General features: G+C 45.4%; 1 protein-coding gene across 2 annotated transcripts in view; it reads right to left on the bottom strand.

Moving 5' to 3' along the window:
- Nucleotides 1-26,634, bottom strand: part of CADPS (calcium dependent secretion activator) — a 534,502-nt gene that overhangs the window by 93,952 nt on the left and 413,916 nt on the right. For both annotated transcript variants that reach the window (XM_075549950.1, XM_075549951.1), the window contains 3 exons: nucleotides 22,368-22,474; nucleotides 15,425-15,581; nucleotides 14,076-14,217 (listed from right to left, as the gene is read on the bottom strand). In XM_075549950.1, the coding sequence (XP_075406065.1) occupies nucleotides 14,076-14,217; nucleotides 15,425-15,581; nucleotides 22,368-22,474 (406 nt within the window). The remainder of the gene's footprint in view (nucleotides 1-14,075; nucleotides 14,218-15,424; nucleotides 15,582-22,367; nucleotides 22,475-26,634) is intronic.

Genomic DNA, 26,634 nt, shown 5'->3' with positions numbered 1-26,634 from the left:
AACCACATTAACACATGTGATGATTCAGATGAAGGCCACGGAGCAGGGGGAGAGAGAAGTTTCAACAGGTAATAACTACATGGCAACATGCAGTTATTAAAACTCGGGGTTTCATGCACATCTCCAGTGCCCCTCCAGCGCGGAGGCCTCTGGGAGATTGCAAAAGACTTCCCGCTCCCCAAGGACAGTGCTAACAAAGTGGTGAGCGAGGAGCTGCTCTCTCTCTCTCTCGAAGAGCTGGAAAGAAACTGGGGGACTCAACTTAGGACGGGTACACCTGCATGCCTCGAAGCCGAGGTTCCTTCTTGTTTGGTTTGGTCGTTATCCCAATTTCCATAGACCAGCCCATGGCCTAGGCAGCACCAGGACGCGGTGAGTCGGTGGGGCAGGTGGATGGATAAGGGATATTGGCAATGCTTTAGGGCTCAACGCCGGAGCTCTTGTACCGCTGCACCATCTTACCACTCCTGTGTACAGATGGAGACATCGGTCTTGATTCCTCTCTGTACGTTTACCTGGGCGTCCACGGAAAGCCTGTGCTCAGGAAATGCTCCATCTCTCCCCCCTCTTGCCCTTCTCTGGCCAGCTCTCTCTTTTGTAACAATCCCATTTGGAGCTCAGGGGGTGGGGGGTGGCTGCCGCCCCCCCACCCCCTTCCTCGCATACCATCAATGCTAACACGGTAATTTATAAAATGTCCAACACACCATGCATTACCACTTGTTCTGACATCGTCTATAGAAACAGATGAGAGTGGGTGTTTCTATTGTGACAGATGCCAGCTGCATTGAATTAATGCTTCAGAGAGATATACAGCTAGAGCATCAGTGCATACACAGCTACTGCGGGGAGGGGAGGGAGCAGACTCCCGACATGCCGAGAGGGACCCTCCAGCCTGGACCAACAAGGGAATGCTCTCAAGGACAGACTAGTCAGAGGTCAGTACGTGGACGTGTCTGACACAAAGGAGTAGGTAACATGGAAACACATCCTTAAAATGAAAGGTGGCAGAGGAGGAAACGCGAAATATGAAAAGATATAGAATCAGGCATTTCCTGGTGGGTGACTGATAATCCACGCCTTCTTCTCAGATACTGCTGTTAGCTTGCTCAAGAGTGGGGGCAACTCAGCGTCCCTCCCACCCTGGGAAAATTCCCTGACCCCTTGACCGCCCCCCAGCCTAGGCTTGGGAAAAAAGAACCCCCAACTTTGTCTAGCTGAAGCCCCATTTTGGAACTGCATGGCTGTATGTTTTAAATCATTAAGTACATATGAATGCAATAATTGGTATTTATTACAACAACATTTTGACACCCATCTGGTTTCAAGAGTTTCAGAAAATTCTTCTAGGTTTTTTTTTTCCTCTCTTTTCTTTGAAGAGCTTATTATTAAGTTTTGACATGAGGAAAAGAATATTTTCTTTTTATTTTTAAGATAAACTGTTAATGTTCAGGCAATACCACCAAGATTATTTTGATTGCTGGCAGTTACCAAAATGTGTTCCCACTCGTGCCTCCCTTAATTGAACAGAGACCATTATCTGATCTAATGCAATGTCTTGATTCATATCTTTTCAAAACCAATGTCACAGAGCATGCACAGAGGAAGGTAGGAAAAGCTTTCAGATATTTATTTGAAAAACTTTAACAGGTACTACCTAATCTAACTTCTAATATTGTCATCTTAGCATGAATATGATTTGTATGCTGTTATTATTATCTTCAGATATAATTTTTTTTCAGGTTTAAATTGGTCTTTCAGAGAGAATCAGACACATTGGCCGTATGATTTCTCCGGGAGACAAACACAGGCGGTTTGTCTTGCACACAAACGCAGGTCGTTGACAATATGGGGTGGCTTTGGAGGCGGCTACACAGAGCCATCCTTCCAATTGTCCCATACACTCCCTGGATCACTGCAAGATAAATAAATATAAAATGAAATGAAATGCTGAGGGCCCAGCTTGATGGATGTGATTTTAAGATTTCAAAACATCACTGCCAGCTTCAGATCATTTTTTATTCCTTTGATAATAACACTTCCCTTTGAAAATGTGCCAATTTATTCTTTCAAGAAAAAGCTTATCTGGCCTATAATTAGCTGTGGTCTAAGACAGGGATCAAAGGAGGGTATAGAATTGCTAAACCTTACTTCACTTATTAAATCACGCACGTGGTTCTAATTTAATTTTCCTGAGGTAGAATTTAGGGGTGCTGGATCTTCTTCTCACTAAGGGAAAAAGAAGAGGGTTTGTTTCCTGAGCAATGGCCCTTGGACTGCTGGCGGAGGGCGATGATGGCCCAGCCTGCAAGGAAATCAAACTGCGTGCGTTTTCTGGCTTTCGGACCGCAAAAAGGATACGGCTGCCAACCATGTTTTTGGTGGTTTGAATCTTGCATTCTCAGATTTAGAACCCTTTGGGCTCTCCATGTTCCCTATAAGATTGTGACCCTAGGGCTTGGTCCATTGCCAAGTCAGCAGGTGGCCTTGAACAGGCTACAGCTCTACCTGACCATTTGGTGACCCCAGGAATAAGCTTGCTGGTTCTAACAGTCTCTAGGACTTTATTTCTTTAAAAACCAACCAACCAAGCAAAACAACAACAAAATAATCTCGCTAAACTTCGCTCCTCTTAGGTTTATATTGGGTCACAGATGACCAGCTGGCTCATTAAAGATGTTTCTCAGGCTGCTTGTGAATGAGTAACTTCTAATGCCATATCACCTGCATCTAAAAAAGAGAGAAGGGTGTAATCCATTTGCAAAAGAATTCAGGAAATGAAACATGGTTTCTCAAACATTCAGTGGGCGTAAGACAAATTGTTAGTGCTGTATATATAGAGAAATCTTACAAACATGATACATGCCAGAAGTAAACAATATTGTCTCTGTATGATCAGCAAAATATGTCTAATTATCCATCTCCATCTCTGTTATATAGGATGTATAGAAATAAACAATACATATCCATGCCAAGATCACTTTGATTTAAATGAGATCTAATGTGAACTGAATACACACTCAGCATCATATATAGCAGCCATCCATGACGGTGCCGAAAAAGTAGGCATTTGTGGGATTCCTAGAGGGATGTTAACTGGTAGATTTGGTACTTTGGGAAGGTTCACATTGGGTAGGTTCACATTGGGCAGATTACTGGTTAAACTCCTGTGGAAGAAACAGACAGAAAGAAAAAATACCATCACAGTGACAATGTAGATGTGGCAGAAGCACATGACAGCTGTAAAAAAATTGGCTAAGTCCACAGCAAGACAACAGAGAAAACACAGGCAACACACTCCAGAAAAACAGTTTACAGATGGAAAGCTGCGGTGGGCCCGGTATTCACAGAGAAATGACAAAAGTTAGTGGGGGAGAAAACACACTCACACACATACACACACACACACACGCACACAACAATTCAAAACAAAACAAACAAAAAATCAACTACCACAAAGCGACTTTGAAGTGCGGACACTCACGGAGCACACGATCAAAATGATCACATTGTTTCATGTGAGGGGCTTCGTGAGGGGCCTTCTATTTCCAGATCCATGGTCCAAAGCATGCAGAGCTTGAGTCAGACTAAAAACATGGAAGCGCATGGGAGTCTTGGGAGCTGTGCTGGCTGCAGGGAGGCTGTGATGTAGTTAAGACGCAGAGACATGGTGGGAACCTTCAGTGATCGGGGTTTTATTTATACATTATTCAAGTCAGAAATCAGACGAAAGGTGTGATAGGAAGCTGACCCACGTGAATGTACGCGGAATGGTGACACACGGAAGCAGAATCTCTTCCCACAGCGACTTCTCAAGACAGGTGTGTGTGCCGTGGGGGGCCAGGGCTGATGGCTAAGATGAAGACATCTTATCAATCAATAAAAATAATTCCACACTGAATAATTCCATAGAACACTTCAAGGAGATAGAAAATTCCTGTCCTAGATCTGTCTAAATAAGATAGGCTGGATGAACAATCTGGAGGAGAAAACAAAGGGACCGACGGTTCTGGGGGGACATTGGGGAAGGGGAGGTGGGGAAAAGGAAGTAGTGTTAACAAATCCAGGGACAAGGGAACAGCAAGTGATCCAAATCGATGGTGAAGAGAGTGTAGGAGGCCTGGTAGGGCATGATCAGGGGTACTGTAACTGAAAGGAATTACTGAAACCCAAATGAAGGCTGAACATGATAGTGGACAAGAGGAAAGTAAAAGGAAATAGAGGAAAGAACTAGGAGGCAAAGGCATTTATAGAGGTCTAAATAAAGGAATGTGCATATGTAAATATATTTATATACGAAGATAGGGAAATAGATCTATGTGCATATATTTATAGGTTTAGTATTAAGGTAGCAGATAGACATTGAGCCTCCACTCAAGTACTCCCCTCAATGCAAGAATACTTTGTTCTATTAAACTGGCATTCCATGATGCTCACCTTCCCGACATGATCGCTGAAGACAAATGAGTGCATAAGCAAAAGTGGAGAAGAAAGCTGATGGTGTTCAGCTATCAAAAGATATAGCATCTAGGGTCTTAAAGGCTTGAAGGTAAACAAGCGGCCATCTAGCTCAGAAGCAACAAAGCCCCCATGGAAAAAGCACACCAGCCTGTGTGATCACGAGATGTCAAAGGGATCAGGTATCAAAGAATGAAAAATCAAATCATTGTGAATGAGGGGGAGTAAAGGTTGGGGACCCAAGACCCATCTGTAGGCAACTGGACATCCCCTTACAGAAGGGTTAAAGGGAGGAGATGAGCCAGTCAGGGTGCAACGTAGAAACGATGAAGCATACAACTTTCATCTAGTTCCTAAATGCTTCCTCCTTTCCGCCCCACCCCCCTACCATGATCCCGATTCTACCTTACAAATCTGGCTAGACCAGAGGATGTACACTGATACAGATAGGAACTGGAAATACAGGAAATCCACGGCCAGTTGATCTCTTCAGGACCAGTGCTGAGAGTGGCATTACCGGGAGGGTGGAGGGAGGATCTGGTGGAAAGGGGGAACCGATTACAAGGATCTACATATAACCTCCTCCCTGGGGGATGGACAACAGAAAGGTGGGTGAAGGGAGACATCAGACAGTGTAAGATATGAGAAAATAATAATTTATAAATTATCAAGGGTTCATGAGGGAGGGGGGAGTGGGGAAGGAGGGGAAAAATGAGGAGCGGATACCAAGGGCTCCAGTAGAAAGCAAATGTTTTGAGAATGTTGATGGCAACAAATGTACAAATGTGCTTGACACAATGGATGGATGTGTGGATTGTGATAAGAGTTGTATGAGCCCCCAATAAAATGATTTTTCACAAAATTCCTCTCCCAAACCAAGTCTGATTCAAGTGAGGAAATGGAAATGTTTCTACATGAAAACAGACAACTGAGTGGGGAGGGGGAGGAGGGAAGATTGCTGGATTCAGCTCTGCTATTCATTTTTTCACCCAAAGAAGATTTAAAATATAGCCTATCAGGCGGTTATGCCTGAGTATGGAGTAGCTGGTGGTGGTGGTGGGCGCTGGTGATATTCTGTGTCTTGATCTAGATGGGTCTTTCCCTAAGTGGGCAACACTGCCACCCTGGGAGGGCACTAAAGAGACTGGGGGTTTGGGGAGCTGCAAATGGGGACATTCACACATTTTCCTGGATTATAGGCTAACACACAAAAGTTTTTAGTTGCTAGGGGGCCACTGAGTAAATTTTTTCCCCCCTGAAAAGGGGGTGGTAGGTTGAATGAGTCTGGGAACCTGTGATCTAGAAGGCAATAGCTACTAGGGGGTGTTCAACTGATGGAGACGAAGGAAGCTATGCTTTTTCTGTGACAACATTTAAATTAAAAGGCAAAAAGAAATAGTTAAAATTATTATCTTGTCCTAGCTTTCTGTGTTCAAACTAAGACTGGCCACACGATAGGATGAGAGAGACGTGGATGGTGTTCTGCATCCAGAGAGAAAATAAAACAACAACAAAAATCCAACTCAAAACAGCCATCTCCCTTTGGAGGGACGGTGTCATATAGTGCCACACAGCTGTGACTGTTGGTCTCTGTAGTGGCATTTGAAGGGTGTTTCATCCAGCCAAAGCCACTGGCACGGTAGAGCCCAGCCTAGCTCTGCATCTGAGAAGAGCCTTCCTGTTTAAGTGGAGCTGACAGCACTTTGGCAAAGGAGTTGAGATTCCCTGTTTGGATCTTGCAGGAGGAGAATGAGCTTTGCCAAAGCAGCTCTGCCGAGGGCAAGCTGTGTTCAACTAATAAGACTCCTGCAAGGGCCCGCGCTGCCTCTGGGCTTGCTTAGTAAGGAAAGCCTCCTGCTAAGACAGAAATTCTGCACCCCATGGAGAGTCTGGACGTCTGTCTCCCTCTAGAAAGAAGTGCCTTTTCACAAGGGCACAAGCACTCTGACTTTTCAACGGAAAAACCTAGAGTGACAAAGCCCCAACGCGCTGCCTCTTCCTTGTGAGGAGCAGGTGTGTCACACGCCTGTGCAATACACCTCACATTTTGGGCAAGTCAAGGATACACACATCTCTACTTTGCACATGTTGTCAGGAGGGGGAAGACCCTGGAGGAGGACATCATGAGAGAGAGAGAGAGAGAGAGAGAGAGAGAGAGAGAGAGAGAGAGAGAAAGAGAGCACAAAAAGGGGGAACATTGTCAAGGAGATGGGTTGACCAGTGGCTGCAGTAATGAACTCGCTTGTAGCAAAGATTGTGTGCAGGGCACAGGACCAGGGAGTGTTTCATTCATGCTCGGGGTTACGATGAGCCAGACCTGACTCAAGGGGACACAACCACCAGGACCACTCGGGCCTGGCAGCTGCTCGATGGGGATGGTCGAGAGATGAGCTCAATAGAACCATTCAGTAGAAGGGAAGATGGGCGTTTTCCTTCCATGTCTCTATTTCACTGGGAATTTTGCCTGTGAATCCAGTCCCTGGTGGCTCTTCGTCTTAAGCAGTGTCATGTAACAAAGTGTTGGCGATTTCCACCGAGACACGTGTAAGCCTATTTAAGCAAACATGATCATTGAATGATGTGCACCCTGCATGATGATCATGGAATTAGGAGCTATTTGGAAATGGCAGCCGGGAAAGTTAAAATGTCAATTGTGAGCAAATTGAAAGCAGCAAGGAATGAATAACATACAAATGCATGCAAAAGCAAGCCAATTCAAACATATTAGCAGACGATGGGTACACAAATCAGAAATGAGCTTGTTGTACATAGGAAAAAAATTTAATTCTTATATTAATCAGAGAACATTATTTTTGTAAAAGAGCATTTTTTGACTGGACGACTACACTGGACTCATATAGAAACATTTCCTTCATAATGACATATTAAAATGTTCTACTTAAAAATGGATGAAACATGCTTGATATTTCTGCATGTAGCAAAATAATATAACATATTACTCATATTACTAATATTTTATTTGGATAGCTTATCTTAATACTCTAAGAGACAATTCCAAACCTAACAGTTTACTAATATACATGAGAAAAGTTGGTGGGGGCTGGGGCGGTGCTGAGGGGGGAGCCGAGTAGCATTTAGTTCAGACTAGGATCCTGAAGCTACAGATGGATGTAAATGATTTTTTTTTTGTTTTTTTAGGGTGTGTGTGTGTGTGGGTGTGGGGGTGGGTCGTAAATGATTGTTTTAAAGAAGGTTCTTTAGCAACTACCTACTAATAAGTCCATCACATTCCTCTGTGAGGATCATAATTGGATACCTCTGTATAGTGTAAGAAGTGTAAATTGCAATCTTAACGGATATAGTAAAAATTAGACATTCATTTGAGAGACTCTCTGCTAAAAATGACTAGCTCCGTTTAGGTTACAGGGTCTGGTCCTAGACCACCAGATTCAAACCTTCTCATCCGCTCTCCCTCCCCTGGCTGAATGCCCCAGAGGTGTGCATGCCTCAACCTGACTGCTGATGGAAGGGCCTAGAGGAGCAGCCAGTCTTGCATTTGCAGAATTCTTCCGATCAAGACTCTGTCTCCAAGCAGACGGGTAGACTGCATATCTACTTAGCTATATATTCAGTATATCTGTCTATGTCGTTTGCACAGACAGTTGACAGTTGCTGCTATGTCAATTCCGACTCATGGATGCCTCCCCGCCACCCCCTGCCCTGCAACATCAAGGCAGAACTACACTCCACAGGGGTTTCAATGGTTACAATCTTTTGGCAGCAGCAGTTCCTCTGACGCACCTGAGGCACTTTGCTGCCAGATGGAGCGCTTAACTGCTTGCACCCCTCAGGAACTCCACCACTGCATGTCTACCTGTACATTATTCATGAAAATGTGATTTTTTTCCTCCTTCCCCCTGTTGATCAAGAAGAAAAAAAAATCCCCCCCCCGGCTTTGGGGCTATCAAATGCTTGTTGAGAATGCATGGTCTAGAGAATTCCAGAGGGTGCCTAAAAAAACTTGAATTTCTTTCCCCCAAAGCTATGTGTTTAAAATTTTAAAAACAAAAACAACCTCATCACCTCTAATGGACTCTCTATTATAATTAATACATTTGTCAAATCTGCGATTCCATTCTTGGAAACATGTTTCAAACTCATCTGTTTAGATGGCTAACGGTACCTCCTCGTTTTTTCTTCATCTCTTCTAGGTAGTCAAATTGCTGTCCTTTCATGTCCCTCTTCATTTACAGGAACAAAAAGAAGTCACACAGAGAGAGGTCAGGGGAGTAAGGTAAATAGGGCAAGAGAGGCATGCTGGGTTTTGGCCATAAACTGGCACTGGGATGGCTGCATGAGCAGGTGCACCACCGTGGTGGCAAAACCAGTCCCCCGTCGGCCACAAATGAGGGATTTTTTTGGTCACACACTGTTACGCAATCTTTTTAGAACCTCTACATAGAAAGCTTGATTAACTGTCTGACCTGGCAGAAGGAACTCCAAATGCACCATCCCCCTCACATAAAACAAATGACCGTTGTCTTGTTCTTTATATCACTTGACCAGCTTTTTGGAGGGCGAGGTGATAATGGTCACTTCCAGTGGCATGATTGATGTCTGGTTTCCAGCTCTTAAGAATAGCACCGTGGTGGTCAGCAGTAATGACCTTGTGGTGGTGGGGGGAGGAATCTGGAGCTCTTCTTCCCCATCACAGCATGTTTCCAGTCAACACTCTTGTTTTCTGGTCAGAACCCACGGTACAAATTTCATAGCTACCCTTCTCATTCCCAAATCTTCCATGAAAACTAACTGAACCGAACTCCAAGATAGTCCAGATAACTTCTCCATCTCTTCAATGGTCCGTCGTTGGTCTTTGAGCTCAGTGAACAAATTTTGTTGACATTTTTGAGCATTTGGGAAGTTGGCAGATGCCCAGAATGAGATTTGTTATAATCGACATTTCACCCTTTTTGAAATAAGAAAACCACTTGTACACTTGAGTTTTTCCATAGTGCTGTCCTTGTAAGCTGTGTTCAACATCACAACAGTTTCTGTGGCATTTTTCCTGAGCAGGAAACCAAATTTCACAGCTGCACACAGTTCTCTTAAATTGGCAGTCATAAAAAAAAACGAGGGTTGAGCGAAACTGCTTTTATGAAACAATTCACTATGGCCACAGAGAACCTTCCCAGGCGATGCCACTGTGTTCCCTAACTCAGAGCGAGTTGTCAGTTGCTCACCTAGTGGGAAAAACGCATCCTATGAAAGCTCCACACATCAGAGCTTTATTCCATGGGATTGTGGAACCTCCCAGTACTGGTCCAGCCTTATGACTTTCCTCCTTGATCACGCATGCTGGCCAAACTGCCACTAACCCTTTCCATGTGTACCCCGCTGCCCTCCAGATTTCTAACTTGGTTTACGCACTTTCCCAGCACCCTGTCCTTTTGATGTCTTATTCCCCAAGGTGATTCCTTTTAAATATCTCACACCCTGTAGCTGAAGTTCCTTCTCCTTTTAGTGTTTGTGCATGTGGGTACACAGAGGACATTTCCTGTGTGCAGTACACTAAAGAAATGACTACTCTGATTTATGCCTCTCTGTGGGTACTTGATAGTGGAGTACTTGATAGTGGAGTACTTGATAGTGGAAAGGTGGGTTTTCTTCTGCATATGTTGGAATTCCCAATTGGGGGAGTGCTTTTCTCTTTTCTTTCCAGCTTTACAATTTTCCTACTATTTCCTTATGCTTTCAGCCTTACACAGGTTCCTTAATAAACAGATCAGGTAGTCAATGAAATATTATTTATTCAAGAGCTCTTAGGCTTCAGGTACTGTTCTGGGGGTGGGAGGTAGTGTGGATCAAATACACTCGAGTGTGTGAAGGTGGAGCATTACATTTTTGGGAGTGTTGGTGTTAGAAAAGCCTTGGTCTTACAAAGAAGGATACTGGGGTTTAGGAAGGTTAAGTGATTTGGAAGCGATCACCCAGCAAGTTGCTGGCAGATTCAGGAGTTCTGGCTCCAAGCTCAACGCTCCTTTGTTTCACACAGTCCAGGTATTTACTAAGGTTTCCTTGGTCAAACGGTTTAATACCCGAAGAGGCAATCTAGTGGGGTGGGGTGGGGTGGGGTGGGGAATGTTCTTCTTGAAAATCACTGTTCAGATGCTTATCTCAGGTAGAGAAGAGAAACAAACAAACAAACAAACAAACAAAACACCCCAGGTTTTACAGAGTGCATCCACCAAGAAGCGGGGTTTGGTTCTACCATCCAGGTTCATCCTAACATGTAATGGAGCTAGGAAGCTGAGCTTCCCTGAGAGAATTAGGGAGTCAATTATTGGAAAGAAAGGAGGACAGGGGTTCTGGGCATGGAAAGGTTTTGGATTGAATTCTTTTTAAGTTTCCTTCCACCCTGAAAGCAGATAAATTAACTGACATTGAACTGAACTGCTGCTAAAGAGCTGAGGAGCCCGGGTGGCAGAGTGGTTACATGTTGCTGACCTCAAGGTCAGCAGTTCAAAACCACCAGCTGTTCTACAGGACAAAAGATGGGGATTTCTACTCCCATAAAGAGTCACAGTCTTGGAAAAGCACAGGGGCAGTTCTACCCTGCCCTGTAGGGTCTCTGTGAGTCGGCATTGGTTCAAGGACAGTGACGTGTTAAACAGCTATGAATGTTGCCCAACCATTAGTTGTGCCAACAGTTACTATTGAGGGCTGCCAGGGAGGTTGCGTGTCACCTGCCCAACTCTGGACGGTGGCCCTAAGACGTGTTCTGGTGGATTCCTGTGACAAGGCTCTGAGCTCCAGATATTGTTCACATCACAGACCTGTCTTGGAGGGGTTCTCTCCAGCGACGGTTAGCAGCTAAGAATGACCTTCCCCCTCTGCCTGCGATGTGCAGAGACTCTAACTGTGACCAGTTCTGTCTTAACGGAGACGATGCAGCCTCCTTCTCGCTCCTCGCAGAGGCGCAGGCCAGCTTTTAGAGGCAGGCAGCTTCAGCAGCCAGACAGTCCGCTCCTTCAGCCAAATAACTCCCATTGCAGCCAACTCAAGTGACACTGAGCTCCCTGCTTCTTCTAGGGGGTCACCTTTCTGACATACGTACACTCAAAGAACAACATTTTGGATTTTTTTTTTTAGTGAAATCAGTAGGTTGGTAGCATTTTCTGTGCTGTGAAGAAGAGGAGGAAGAGGAGGAGGAGGAGGAGCGGGAAGAAGAAGGAGAAAGGCCTGCCTTTCTGTTGACCTTCTAGCAAGTGGTCAGATACAGGTTCATATTTTGCTTTCTTTACAGGGTGGGACGGTGGGCAAGGCGTCCCCCTCGGCACTGACACATGTCCCCTCTCTCGTTATCTCCACCCACTTAGTGGAGGTCTGCAAAGTGTCCCATGGCACTCACATTCTGTTGACAAATCAGCTGATACAATGCGTGCGCTTTCAAAGGGTTTTCATTTAACTTATGTTTTGTTGGCACTTTCAGGGATCTCTGCATAGTCTGAAAGGCACGTACTAGTGAGCATGAATTGAACAAACGGCAATCATGTTGACTCACAAGCAGCATCACTGTGAATGGCCAAAAGCTACTTAAAAACACACACGCATGTGCACACACGCAGACACATTCACAAAAAATATTCTCAGGTTACTCTTTGCAGCTATTATTCGGATTATTTTCAGATCTTTAAACCATTGACCCAAGAGTTCACATTTTACTTTTTCAATTGGTTTTAAAAGACCAACAATCACCGCCCCTAACCCTCCCCAAACAAACATTGCCAAAATAAGACATTCTCATGAAAAATAACTTGGATTGTGTCTTTACTTCCAATCACATTGAGGCTATTTCATGCTTCAGAAGGAATAACTGCCACATATGTGATTGGTGACAAATTCCACCCAGTAGCCATACATTTGTGAAGAAGTTGCCAGAGCTTAAATTGAACATGACCTTAGTGACATTATTATGGGGCTTCCCAGCAATTTTCAGACTTAGGGGAGAAGCATTTGTATAAAAATTTTTTTCAGACGATAAAACAAATCCAGAGAGGTTCAACCACTTGCCTTTCGGCTTACACGTGGAAGAGGAGGTGCTCCTACATGCAGGGGCCTTTACGAAGCCACGCAGGGTGCCATATATTTGGGGAGTAGCATCCCCTATATTTAAACCCTAGTAAGTCAATGCTATTTCAAAACCGTTGCTATTTTGAAAATGTGAGTATTACCAATTTTAACCTCTTTTCACACCAAAGCACGCCTTGATTAGAGTGAATATTCAAACGCAAGAAAGAAAAGTAAAAAAGAGCCCCCTTGGATGTCTTGTAACAGACTCAATTCCAAGTTAGCAGGGCCCTATGCAGAGACTGCTAACAATCTGAGAACAACAAACCAAATTTTACACCCGTGGTGCTTGCAGAGGAAGGGCAACTACTTTCATGCTCAGTAGCATAAATAAACTTATTTTAAAGAGTTCTCTCATGGTGCAGATGTGGAAGAGAGCAATTCTGCACCGATGTTATAATCAGAGTATATACAATGCAATATTAGAGGGGCAGACCTCACTTCAGAGGTCAGCTTACAGACTGGGCATGAGTCAGAGCTGCTACATGGAGGGCAAGAGCCTCATGCACGCTTGCTCTGGAACGCCTGGCCCCTTCCTGGTACAAACCTTCGCACTGTTCCACACTGGTGGCTCCCTCCCAAAGATGCTAAGGACTGGAGAAAAGAGAATGATTGTCTCACAGCCAAGAGAGGAGGGGGGAGAGAGAGAGAGAGAGAGAGAGAGAGAGAGAGAGAGAGAGAGAGAGAGAGAGAGAAAGGGGAATCTGAGCGGACCTGTGGTGGGCTGACGCACCAGCCTCCCCTTGCTGGGGATTCGAAGTGGCCATGAATTTGCTCACCAGGTTTACTACCCATAAGTGTTTGTGTCTCATACTCTATAGGATATAAATCCCCCCCCCCCCAAATGCACACGGTGGTGAAGTGACATGTAGGGAGTTCTGGAGTAAAGGGAGCTACACAAGATTCTGCATTCCTCTATCCTTTGAGTTCTGAATGACACCAATGTGCCTGTGGCCCTTCAAGAGACAAGGGCAGGGCGCGGACTAGTAAGCTACGGGGTGCTTTCTGCACATGTTCGGCCATTGAGACGCTGTTCCTCAAGGGCCTTGGAGGTCTAGACCAGAGTAGAGCAAACTCCGGCCCTCGGGCAGCTTCCTGCTTGTGTAAACACGTGGCAGGAGTGCGGTTGCACGAGCAAGTTCAAGCAGTTGTCGCGCTGCTCTTGACAGCGTTGGGAGTTGTGACCGCCACCACCTAACAGCCCGTGTCTGGCCTTTGAGAGAAAAGAGCTGCTGGTTTCCTCGCCTAGATCCACTGGTGGAACATACGTGGGTTGCACCACCGTGCAAGTACACAGCCAAGCTTACATTCCTTACTCATCTCGCACCACAAGCCTCCATTTCATAAACATGTAACCTTGCAAGCCCCTTCCTGAAAGCAACGGGGCAGCGAGGAGCCCCATAGAGGAGAAAATACGTTTGCTCTGTATCCCTGTTAACAGAGAAAACCATATGACACTGTAATCCATTTCTGCATGGCTCGCCAGCCACTGTACCCCCACTCCGATGTGTCAAAAGAGGCTTCCTTACTTGACTGGTTCCCATGACTCCCGCTCAAAGCCCCTGTGAATGGATTGTGCAATTGAGGACTCCATCAAATCCACATATCTAACAACAAGTGGGGCAAACAGGTCTTGCAGGTGTTTGTGAAATTTCCCATTGCACAAATTATCTGGAAAAGACAAGCAAACACGTGGTAAGAAATCACGGTTACTTTAGTAACACACAATGCACACAGCGACAATTGTCCCCCACGGTAAACATGCTTCGGTTAAGGAAGCCCCAAAGAAGTGGACTATGACGAAGGGGGCTTGACCCAGGGGGCTTCTCACCTCCCCCACTAAGACTTTATTCCAGGAAGGGCAAGTGCCGCCACGTCCCTCCAGCATGAGAGTGTTTTGTGTGAGGATCGGTGGCCATGTGCTGGCGTGGGCACCGTGGAGTGAGTGAGTCTGACAGTGCAACTTGGGGTAACCCAAATGGGCTGATTGTGCCAGCCTGACCCCCAACCCAGTGAGCCTGGATGCTCTCTAGAGACAAGGCGTGTGGGGACCCCGTGTGGGTGTGTGCGTGAGAGAGGGAGGAGCAGGTGATAGAGGTAGAAGGGCTGGGTGCCCACACCATCACGCTGACAGGGCATTGTTTGGAGGTACACATGGGATGCAGGAGAATGTGTGTGAGAGAGAAAGAAATTGGCTGGGTGGTCAGGGTTGTGTGCGAGTTTGTCATTGCACATATGGGAGGATGACCGGACGGACATGAACCACAGACGGACATGAGCCCTATTGGAATTCATGCTGACATCCGTTAGCAAGGAACACAGGATTCAAAACCACTTTACCCCTGTGTGCTACCCTTCTAGAGGGGAAAAGACCCACGTTCCGTTCACACATGACAACCACCCTTCCTGTGTGCGCTGGTCTTTTGCTCTTTCTAACATTGGCTCCCCGCCTCCTGTTATGCTCTCGAGAGGCAAGAGCAGGTCTTCTCCCTGCCCCATCCTCCCAGGGAAGGAGGTCTGCTTTATCGTTACACATGCTTGTAAGACGGGGGTGTTTTTAGCTAGATTTCTTTTTTCATCTAGAAATCATCTTTTGATAAAAATTGCCAAATCTGACGAGGTTAAGTTCATTAACTTGTTCAAGAGCGAGCAACATCCACAGAGTGACGCCTCCTCTCCTATGGCCCGGGGGTGCCTCTGTCTAGTTAGGAGAGGGCCTGTCGGCAACAACACATGTCGGAAAAAAAAGAAAACGCCCGTTTGCTGTATGAGGTTTAAAGAAAAAAACAAGGAAGGGCTCTAGCCAGCTGGACGAGACAGATGTTTTAACGATAGGCTCATCACCTCAGAACGTCAAACAAGCGAGGAGGGTACCTACAATCAGTGCGGAGAAAGTCGTTCAGCAGCTGAAACAGTGGAAAGCTGTCCCACGTGTCTGGAGGTTGCACCTCTAACGCTGCATCCATGTCCACCGCAAAGAGGGACAGGAATGTCTCGGCATGCTCCACCATTAAGTCCGACCACCACGCAAAGGCCTTTGAGATTTGGCAGAAAAACAACAGGCAAAGACATGATAAGCTTTCTTTCTCAGGCGGAGGACACGAACTCAAGACCTCACCGCTCGTAATTAGCTGTGCACCCAGCAGGGTTTGGAAATTTTATTGTAAAGAGAACAGTGCTTTTCGTTTTTGTTTTTTTGGGGGGTACAATGGGGTCCCTAAGTGTCCCAAGACAATGCCTTTCATGATGGCGGGTCTGCCTCAGAGACTCTTCTGACCCTCCAACTAGAGGGTGTGGCCATAGGATGATAGACGTGGCAACTTCTGTTCCGTTTACAATAACTCGGTATGTTTTGAGTCATGCTCTTTGTTAACGCTGTTGGCTAGTTCTTGCTCTAAGTTATTAGAAGTTGGGAGTTTCTTCACTGTGTTTATGGGTTTTCTGCTGGTCTGCTTACTTGACAATTTGCAATGATTGCTTGAGCGCCGCATGCCTGGGGCTTCACTGTGTGCGGTCTCTACAAACTCGGGGCTCACGCTCCTCTACACGTTGGAAATGCCTCTGATTTCACACCACGTCAAAGGGACGATTGCTGCAACTGCCACAACACTTTGGGGTCAAACTCTCACTGAGCAGGGAGTTTTCGGCTTGATATCTGGTCTGGTGGAAGGCTCGGGCTTTAGGTTAGGGAACGAGTATAATGAGGATTTACTTGTCTAGGGAGGTGGGTCAGGGGCTGGACACATATTTACATTGAAAACCAAAAAATCTCAGTGAAGTAACTCATTTGCATGCACAGAGGTCCTTAGAAATCATTGTGCAGGATCTAGGGTGGGGCCACATTCGCATCGGACTGGGCCAGATGTGAATGCAATTCAAAGGCATGCATGCATGTTGCCTAGTCATTTCTGGCAGGGAGCATGCAGAATGAGTGCCGGCGTGTCGCCACCCCCACCCCCACCCCCACCTTTTAGTTGTTGATTTCAAAGAGAGCAGGGAAAACCAAAGAAAAATAACAACCCAAAATAACTCCCCTCTGAATCGCCAGCCCCTCCTTGTCTCCCACCTCCCCAACCGATGCCGTAAAGTATTTACATTGGAAACACTTTGCGGAGCATTCACCATAAAAAAAAACAACCAAAAAACCCCCAAGAAAACAAAATAAAAAGAGAGAGATGGGAAGGCAATCAGGATCATGAAAGATGATTATGGAAATAATTCCATAAATGAAAGAGTTTGCTCAATGACCAAGCTCTTCTGGGATCGATCAGTTATCGGGTGGTTGGAGCAGCCACTGGGAGGTAGGTGAGCCCAACTCTCTTCTCCCCCGAGATTTCATCTTACTTACTTCTCCTTTATCAACATGGGGCTGGTTTGCAAATTAAATGGAAAAAATCAAGTCATGGACCATTCTGCAAGGTCAGCTTGGCTGGAACTAGCTGCTGCTTCCACCTTAATTTATGGGAAAACCTCACTGGTTCAGAGTAACGAGGGCAAGGAGAGGTGAGTGTGCTGCAGCTATTGGACTCTTCAAATGACCCCAATCATTTTGCTTTCAAAAACAAAAACAAACAAACAAATGCCCGACAAACAAACCCATGCTGAACCCGCTGCTCTGGGGTGCCCTCTAATTCAGAGCAGTCTGTGACTGGGCACCAAGTGGAAAGGTCTGATTCGTGTCGTCTATACTGGTGTCCATGCAGATGCATTATAAATGTAAACATTGATTCCCAATCATTGTTAAGGTAAGCTGACTGGTAAGTTGAAGGTGAAGGGAGGCTTTGATGTCATCGACCATGAGATGCAACAAAGTCGAGGTCCCTAACTTGTAGGGAAGAGCCTACAAGGTAGGCTTTCAGAGGAATTTGAGATCATGGAAGGAATTTTACTGAAGGAAATTAAAAAAGAGTCACATCTGCATTTGAACTAGCACAAATCCCAAGTGCTGGGGTCTGAACCAGTGAGGTTTTACTGTGGTGTCACCCGCTGGGGATGAGACCCTGGGGCTTGTGGCTTGTTTTAGGGACCGTGTGGCTTGTTTTACAGTCTAGAAGAGGAGGAACTCCTCCATCCCAACCCCAGCACATCCCCATTGAGCAGACATGGTCTCATTCATAGGTTCCCAAACTTAGCTGGCTACCATTCCCTTTTCAGAAAAAAATTCACTCAGCGCCCCCTAGCAATGAGAAACGATTGTCCTGTAGCCCATAATCCAAGATACGGGGTCTGCTTTGGCAGCCGCTCTGGATCATTCCAAGCCCCCCACCCCCCAGGGAAAGTATCACCCACTTTAGGAAACACAGTCTAAATAATGATACTGGAGGGAGGCCCCACCCATCCCACCCCAACCCTCTTTGGAGTGGAGACCCTCTTCAACTCAGATCTAGGCTCTATGCAAAATTTCACAAGGGCACCCAGTGTTGGCCAACCCTGATTCTTCGGTCACTGCATAAAGTTTACATCTTCACTGTGAATCCTGGAAAACAGTCCCTGGGGGGATACCAAGTAGCCCTCCCAGATATGAGTGCTGCTCTAGGATGACAGGAAAATCCACACCAATCAACCAAACAAAAAGCAATCCTAACGTTGAACTTAAAAGTGTCTCGATCCAAACATACGCAGACGGCTTAGCAGCTTCTTAATCTAAAAGTTGCAAACCAGCGGCCACAGGAAGATCTATAGCGGCCTTATTCTCGAGTTGTAATGTACTAATTCATTGGGCAACTAGCTACAGTATTTGCACGAATCATCAGAAAGCTAGTTAGCCCTACAAAGACCAGCGATGACAGTGATATGAATGATCACCACGGAAGCCTGGCAGAGGAATTTAGGACCCTTGTGGGCCACGAGAATTGCAATTTGGGGTTGCAGAAGAGGGGGAGGCCAGGGTTATTCCTGTACATCCTGGGAAGTTCTTTCAAATCCTCATAACAACAGCTGATTCTCTGAGAAGAAGGAGCATTCTCTGAGCAATAAAACTAACAACCGAGGGCGGTCTCATAATTTCAATCATGAACAGAGTCTTTGTGACTGAGTTGGGCAGGACAACACTCAAAAAAAATTTGTTATAGCTAGGTGTGTCTTATGCTTGCTGGCATTGGTGAATGCTATTTTTGCACGTGAGCTAATATAATATTTGTGGACGTCTAAAGTTTTAGAAATCTTCCCCCAAAGACATGAAGAGCTAATTAACCTTAGCTTGGTTTCTAAATACTTACCCAATGGCTTTCATTATTCAAAAGCAAAGATGTGGGATTTAGGGGTACAGTCAACCACACTGAACACACATATGCTGCACACAAACTAACATGTATATATGTACCTCTCTGCGCACCACAATACATATATACATATACATACGTATACATAGAGAGAGATTGGGAGCGTGAAGTAGTGATACATGAAGGTATAATTCATGTATATCTCTATGTGCATGTGTGTGTGTTTTAACAGCTTAGATCTTGAGGACAGGATAAAGCTGTAATTAACAGATAAATGGCATTCCTGCTCCCCTATGCTGCATGGCCATCTAGGACATATTTGTAGCGGCTGGGAATTTTTTTCTCTGGGGGTAATTAGCTGCTTTAGTTTGGAATTAATAAATGGCTTTACGGAGTCTGTTTTTCAGGGGATGGAGGCCAGTTTGTTTGTGACTTTCATCTCTGTGGGATCCCCCATCAGCCTGGCTGTACAGCCAAAACCCAGGCATATGAGCTGATGATTTCCTCAGGTTTACTGAGTACCCAAAGAGGATGGCAGGGAGTACTGGCTGATAAGAAAAAAAGTTGCTTTAACTTCATCCTTTTTGGCAGCAACAGCCCATCCTTCGTGTGCCAGTGAACGTTCCAGGTCTTCTGTTGCAGCCCCGTGGTTCTCCTGTCCAGCTGTTCAGGGGCATAACCTGGGCGGCTTAAAAAAAATACTCCCAATGCTTAGCGCTGCCCCAGGTGATTCACACGAACGGAGCTGGGTGAGACTGGGGCATTGGCACGACTGTGGAGCCACCCCGGTGATTGCGATTGGCAGCCAAGGTCGAGAACAGGTGGGAGCACCTTTTGTGGCCACTTCCCCTTGAAATTGAGCCACTCTCCTTTCAACACCTTTTGATGGTATCATTCACTCGGTACTTTCCACTGCGGTTTTGTCCTGTTCGTAATCACACCTTCATGGGGTTTTGCTTCCTTAGTGATTTGTTCCTAATTCACACAAGAGCCAACCTTTGGGGAGGGTTTTATCCTGTACCAGGCAGAATTCCAAATGCTTTACTTCATGTTGCCTCTCAGCCTAACAACAATTACTTATTAGCTCCAACAATCAGGATAAGAAAGGATCAGCTATGGAAGAGGCCAGGCTAGAATTCGGAGCCTGCGCTCTTGGCAACTCTGCCCACTGTGTTGAAGGCTCGTTACCTCAGAATCGCTTGTCCCTGCGGGACGCCCCAGGTCTGAATCCTCCATGTGCAGCGCCATGTGTTGACTCTGTCAACAGCTTTTAACTGCTTGATTGGCTAATTCATTAGTTCATCTCGAGTAATGAAAGTATGTGCTTGGGTGAAATGGCTCATCTGGAGAATAATCCTGTTCGTTAATCTAAGCGCCTGGTTCTGGCGTCTGCTGAAGTCATCACTACTCACTGCCGAGGTTAGGGATGAAGACAGGCTTGGGTTTAGTTTTGTTCTGTTCGGTCCAAATGATTTGGATACGGAAGATTACAACGCTCTGTAGTGATGGTTACGCGGGTCGTGTAAGTCGACGGTCAGTTGTGCGAAAGAGTGACTAGACCTTCTTTGGAACATTCGCTTTCCACTGGCACCCCAGGTTGGAGTAATTTAGGAAGGACGCGTTCTCTTAGCTTCCAGCAGCCTCCGAGAATCGCTTGATTAGAAATTACGTGTATCCTGTGGCTTCTCTTCAATCAGGCACTTGAAAGTCTTCTACCATTTGTTGTGATTGAGGAAGACCGTCCTTCGACCCATCTCTTCACAGCTGTGTGGTTTGACCGGGCATCCTGGGAAAAGCCTCAACACGTCAGATCCCAACCATCCATGTCTCTGTAGTCTACGGACAAGTGGAGGATCATACTTCCCATCTCTGGAACCCCCAAAGCCCCTGCCCACAAAGAACATCTGCTAGAATAAAGTAGAGAGAAAAAAAAATTCTAACCCAAGCTATCTTGATTCTCCGGGAAGTTAGTCCTAGGTTTATGTAGCTGCAGGTTGTTGTTGGTTGGCTCCCCTTCTCACTCCTGCCTCTGTCTTGCTAGGTTCTGTATGAGCTAATTACCTTAGATAGGAGCCTTCATTCTCAGGGGGATTGGGAAACAATGATTCTTCAGCACTCTCTCTATATATAAATACAGTATATATGATTCACATACAGACAGTTCTAGGGGAAGATTAGTATCACTCTGGCTAGCTACTGGTTACTAAGGTGGTCACTAATGGGCTGCAATAAAGGGGAGTACAGACGGACAAGGGAACTACAGCAGGCTAAGGACAGAATCCAGGCAGGTAGGAGGCGTGTCTCGGGATGTAACTGCACTCATTGTTAAATAGACCAACTGCTTCATGCACGCAAAAGAGAATCACCCACATTTCCTCTGCCATGGAGGGTCACCCATTCCACAAGCAGTCCACTGGAAGTTGCTGTTACATTCCTTGGGTCAATGTTAGAAAGCAGGAGCACCCAGGAAGAGTCCCATTAGGAGACATGGTATTGGAAGGGCATGCACAGAGTAGGACAGCAGGTGGCCGGTTCATTCGGTTTAGTCACATACCTCTTTCCCCTGCCACGATCAGCCAAGATTGAATGAACAGTAGAGAAACAGGGAGGAAATTTAAATATGCAATCAGGCGTTAGTTGGGATGATTAAGGTTTATGGTGTATTATATATAACTTATCTATACTGTCAATTTTCATTGAGTCACGGGAATGATCATTTTAGGTGCTTGTGACATTACTTTTATGGAATGCCTTTTAAAAGATCCCCTTTTGCTGTAGATCTGGATATAGAGGAAGAGGGAGAATTAGTGCAATTAAAAACAAGATTATTTAAAAAGACAATGATGTTAGGCTTGAAGCAGGCAGTGATCCGACAGTGTGACCATCTTAAGCTGCTGAGATCTTCTCTTGGAAGGGCCAGGTTGTTTTAGGTGCTTACAGGTTTGGGATTAAGTTCACTCTGGTACCTCTTGGTTTAAAATGATTGTCAAAACATTCCTTTTGACAGGGATTGGTTAAAAAAAAAGTCGGCTGTATTTATTAAGATGTAGGCTGGAGAATGGGCACGCTGAGCAACGTGGAGTAGTTCACTCCTGCCGCTGTGTGTAGCCACCCATGTAACTGAAGGTTAAAATGAAGAACACAGTGCAGAGTAAACTCTGGTGCTAAGTTTACAAGGATGGGCCACGACCCACGCACCGAAGAACCCACCTAAACAAGATTGGCGGCAACAAACACACACACACACACCCAAGCCAGAATAAAACAAACAATATATATATATAATACACATATATTGTGTGCGATGGACAGGTAACTATACTGCTTGAATAGTTATCTATAAAACACACTCACCTCCTTTGCCCCTGTTTAGATACCATCTGAAAACTTAGGCCGAAGCATACAAAATACACCTTGGGGTGGCTTCCAACAACCTCCCCAAGGCTTTCCTTGCAAACCACTTCCACTTTTCTTCTCTTGGCGAGCTCGGTTGCAAGAAACCAGTGTCAAAGGTCATCCTGGAATCCAACCAGGCCAGGAGAAGAGGTCAGCGACCTCAGCTAAGAAAAACAGAAGACACTGCCCGCCGCATCGGCTCACCTCCGCGTGGTGCTCCTCGTTTTGCTGAAGAACTTCAATGACTAGTTCGGCAAGACGTATTGTGTCTTCGAGCTTTTTGCCAGGTGTGATTAACCGGCCTACATTTTCTGTGGTACAAGAATGTGTATTACAACCCAGAGAAAACAGCAGGCTAGGTGTGTGGCCATTAGAACTAGTAGACAAAACAGTTAGGAAGAGTTATCTGGTTTTGTTTTTTTAAAGTAAAGTTACATGCAAATGTCCAGTGCCATGTAAATTAGCAGTGAGCAAACCATAAAGCCGTTTTGTCATTGTTCCCACCGTGGTCATTATAATACGTGTTAGAGGGAAAAACAGAAACAAAGAGCAGTGCTCCAGCTTTAAATCCGCATTTCTAATGATGAAAATCTATGGCAGCCCATGTCCAATTGGGTGGCATTTTGTACACACATTCTTTAAAGACAGCATAAAGGTACTCTCCGGTATTATTCGCTAGCCTGTGTGCGTGCTCCACGAGGGGGGAAGAGGTAACAGAAGCTTAATCTTGATCCCTGCATTTGTTTTCTGGGTTGGCCACTCTGCATTTGATAGGATCGCACTCCTTTGCCTTACAAGCTCTGCGGGTTTAGCAGGGGTTGGAACACTCATTTTGAGAAAGTAGATTCAAAAGGTCTCGTTGTTTCAAGTTGTCCAGGGAGGAGACAGCAAAGGATATCGGACATTCCTGGGCTGCTAGGTAAAGGGCGGGACAGATTTACTGAAAAGGTGCCGGGGTAGGTTCCCATGGGCAACGGGTGCTCCTGGATGGTACAATAGCAAACTTCAGTTGCAGCACCGTGCTCCGATGTGGCCTCCGTTCTCAATTTCCATTATATCGAAAGGGTTGTGTTTTTACATGGCTCAAGAACCAACCTAACCTGGCTCATGGTGCATATCTTCTGCCTGGACCTCCGTCCACGACTGTTTAGCAATGTCATGATGACGCCAGCTCTTAGTGACTTTTTTCTCTTCTCAGAGAAAAACAAAGGGTTTCTTGGCCCAGACTGCCTGAATTCAATCAGCTTGATCTTCCCCAAGAACTGCTAGGTTTTGCTGGTAGTTAAGTGCCCTTGAGGCCATCTTTGACTAACAGCAACCCCACATGACCGGACAGACCTACCCTTCCGGGTTCCCAGGGCTGTAACTGTGATGGAAGCAAAGCCCCAGGCTGCTGGGTGGATCTGAATAGCCCTGGATTTAGCAGCCGGTGCTTTTACTCTTCCGTCCCTCAAGCTCACTGCCATCAAGTCAGTGCTGACTCCTAGCAACCCCCTGTGGGGTTCTCAGACTGTAACTAGTTACAGGAGGAGAAAGCCTCATCTTTCTCTCTAGCGCTCCTTTATTTCATGCGTAGAACCTTGAAAGCTTGGAGCCTCTGGCTCATTTCGAACGCCTGGGTACAACGGGAATGATGGTGGTTTGCTGCATGCATCTGCGCAAAAGGAAACTTATTTTCTCCTTCACCTGAAAGTGTGGGCTACCTGACACTCCCTAAGAAGTTTTGTGGGTTTGTTCTTTTGGGGGGTTTAAAGCAGGGACTTTAAAGCAATTCATTGCTATCCAGTTTCCCCCAACTCACGGTGCCCCCAGAATACAACCGTGCTTACAGGGTTTCAAATAACTGATGTTTTGGGAAGTTGATCAAAACCAAATCATAATGGATTGCCAATTACAAAACAAACAAACCCCACCCCCACCCAAACCACAAACCCATTGCCACCAAATTGACTGCAGCTCACAGGGACCCTATTTAGAGTTTCTAAGACTGCACATCCTTATGGAAGTAGATAGCCTCATATTTATCTAGAGGAGCAGCTAGTAGGTTGGAACTTCTGACCTTGAGGTTAGCAGCCCAAAGGCTTATCCAACAGTGTCATCCCTGTTCCTTATTTTGTCTTAAAGGCTTCATAATTTCTCTCTGACTATTTCTTAGCTCAGTGAAGAGCACATTATTGTGATTAGGATTCAATAATATGAACCAGATTTGGTGGGACCCTATGCAAGCGGAGTGTTCCAGCCAATGGGAGCTAAGAGGGATGGATGGGACTGGGTAAGGTTACCCAAGAGTTGGCAGTCTCCATCCAACAAGGCCCAAAGGCTGTTGTGAGACATCTGCTGGATGGTTATGGCCTGGAGACGTGATCAAAAAGCGAAGAGCCGAGAGCAGGCAGGTGTGGGAGCTCATTATTTGGCCCAGAGCATTGACGAGCGGGAGAAAGAATGTATGAAAAGATTGATTTCCATGTGGTTTTTTTTTTGGAGAGGGGTATCTGGCCTATTTATAATTTTATAAATCGATAATCATAATTTCATTGGTAGACTTTCTGGCATTTCTACCAACATACTGTGTATATATGTTTAGGTAATATGTATAGAGTGAGGCATTTGCATCTTGATAGTAAACATGCACAGGCTCCTCTTTTTTGTTAGTTGATATTTACACATCAATTTGCAAATTCCTCATCCTATGCTTATTACTCATTCGACACATACACCAACAAACACGCATCACACGCTGACATATATTTCCTAATAGCCAGACAAGCCTGCACATTAATACAACTCTGCAAGAGGGCCTGCTTGAGGCATATCTTTGGAATCTCTTGCTTTCATGAGTAGAGAGCATTGTCTTGGGGGCTGGAATACTTACCGAATCTCAGGGAGCCCTAGCTGTCCATGACAAGTGTGAACTAAAAGTGAAATAGTTCCCACCAAGACTTCTTATACACGGTGAAGGATTTTTATGTTTGGAGAAATCCAAGATGCTCAAGCCAAGACCATCTGAAGATTTGTATTAATATACAACACTCTTAGATTAACTATAATATAGATCAATATGTACACATAGAGTGTATATGTGCACGCAGCCATTTTATGAGTATGTGCACATGTACCCAGATATGTGTTCGCCTGATGTATATATACAGACAGTATGTTTAATGAAACAGTTTCCAATTTTACTTGAACATGCAACCATTAAAGTAAGCAGGTTAAGGATCCTTTAATCTAGAACACTTGATCTGCCAATTAACCCATGTAACCAGACTTTCATTTCCTATTAATTAGCTTCCATTCCATTATCTGCAGATCAAGCCACTTTATTGAGACACAGCACTATTATCTCCTTCATTTGCATAGCTAATTTGCTAGCTAAATGGCAAAAATGACTTCTCTAGGATGTTGTCTTTAAAGAAAATACTGTGCAAAATTCTTTTGCAACTCTTTCCTCCCCGCCCACAGCCGAGGTCAAAAATTTGTGGTTTGAGATTTTTTTTTTTGGGGGGGGTCAATTTTTCTGTCTTACAAATCTTTTGTGAGGGTCCTACTGCCACCCCCACCCCCGCTTCCAATCTTGTATTAGCTGGAGCACTGAGGAAAGGAAACTAAAAATACAGTATACTTTATAAAATACAGTATACTTTAGAGACATTTCATACGACAGAACTGAAGCTCAGAACATAGAGAAAAGTCATCATGCAAAAAATGTTATGCAACAACAATGTTATTTTGTGCTGACATTGAGATTTGAGAATGTTGCATATGTCAGACATAGCTCGACGGAAAAAAAAAAAAAAGGTGGACATTTGGAAATAAGTGCTCTCTTTTGAGTCTCTCGAGACCTACAGGGTTAAAAAGTCGAGAGCCTGAACCTCAGCTTCATGTTCCAAACCGAAATTCCAAGAAGAAACATGAACAGAAAAAGCCAACTAAACTAGGCAGCTGCCGAGTAAAAGAAAGATGGAAGTTTACAGTACTTGGTTTAGGCCTAGGCATGCCTTTGAGCCTCTGATAGAACCTGCCGCTCTGCGATTGGGTGGGTGGAGGAGGCCCGGGAGGCGGTGGGGGAGCTGCTCAGGACGGTGGAGAGAGACAGAAAACAAAAGTCAAGAGACACAATGACGTTAACAAAGGGTGGCAAGTAAGATGACGTACTCCGAAAAGAACGACCAGACCCAACGGTGACACACCAATGGCGAGCTGCTACTTGATCACCGTGATTCCCACGGTCCACAGGGGGGACATCGTTTGACAAGGAACGAGACTTGGACCCGTGTCACCAGCACCGCCCCGACCGAGACGCTCAGCGGTTGCCTGGGAAAACTGGCCATCTTTCTCCAGACTCCAGACTGCTCTTCGCGAACGGCAGCATCCCCATCCAGAAGACGACACAGACCCACAGGTGTCTACTCCAGCTGCCTCCTGCCAGACCACCTGAAGCACGCAGGACTTGAGGGTTCAGAGCTGGAGC

This window comes from Tenrec ecaudatus, chromosome 5 (genome assembly GCF_050624435.1).
Source record: "Tenrec ecaudatus isolate mTenEca1 chromosome 5, mTenEca1.hap1, whole genome shotgun sequence".
NCBI classification, from domain to species: domain Eukaryota; kingdom Metazoa; phylum Chordata; class Mammalia; order Afrosoricida; family Tenrecidae; genus Tenrec; species Tenrec ecaudatus.
The sequence above is the reverse complement of the archived record's forward strand: the minus strand, read 5'-3'. Positions and strand labels throughout refer to the sequence as shown.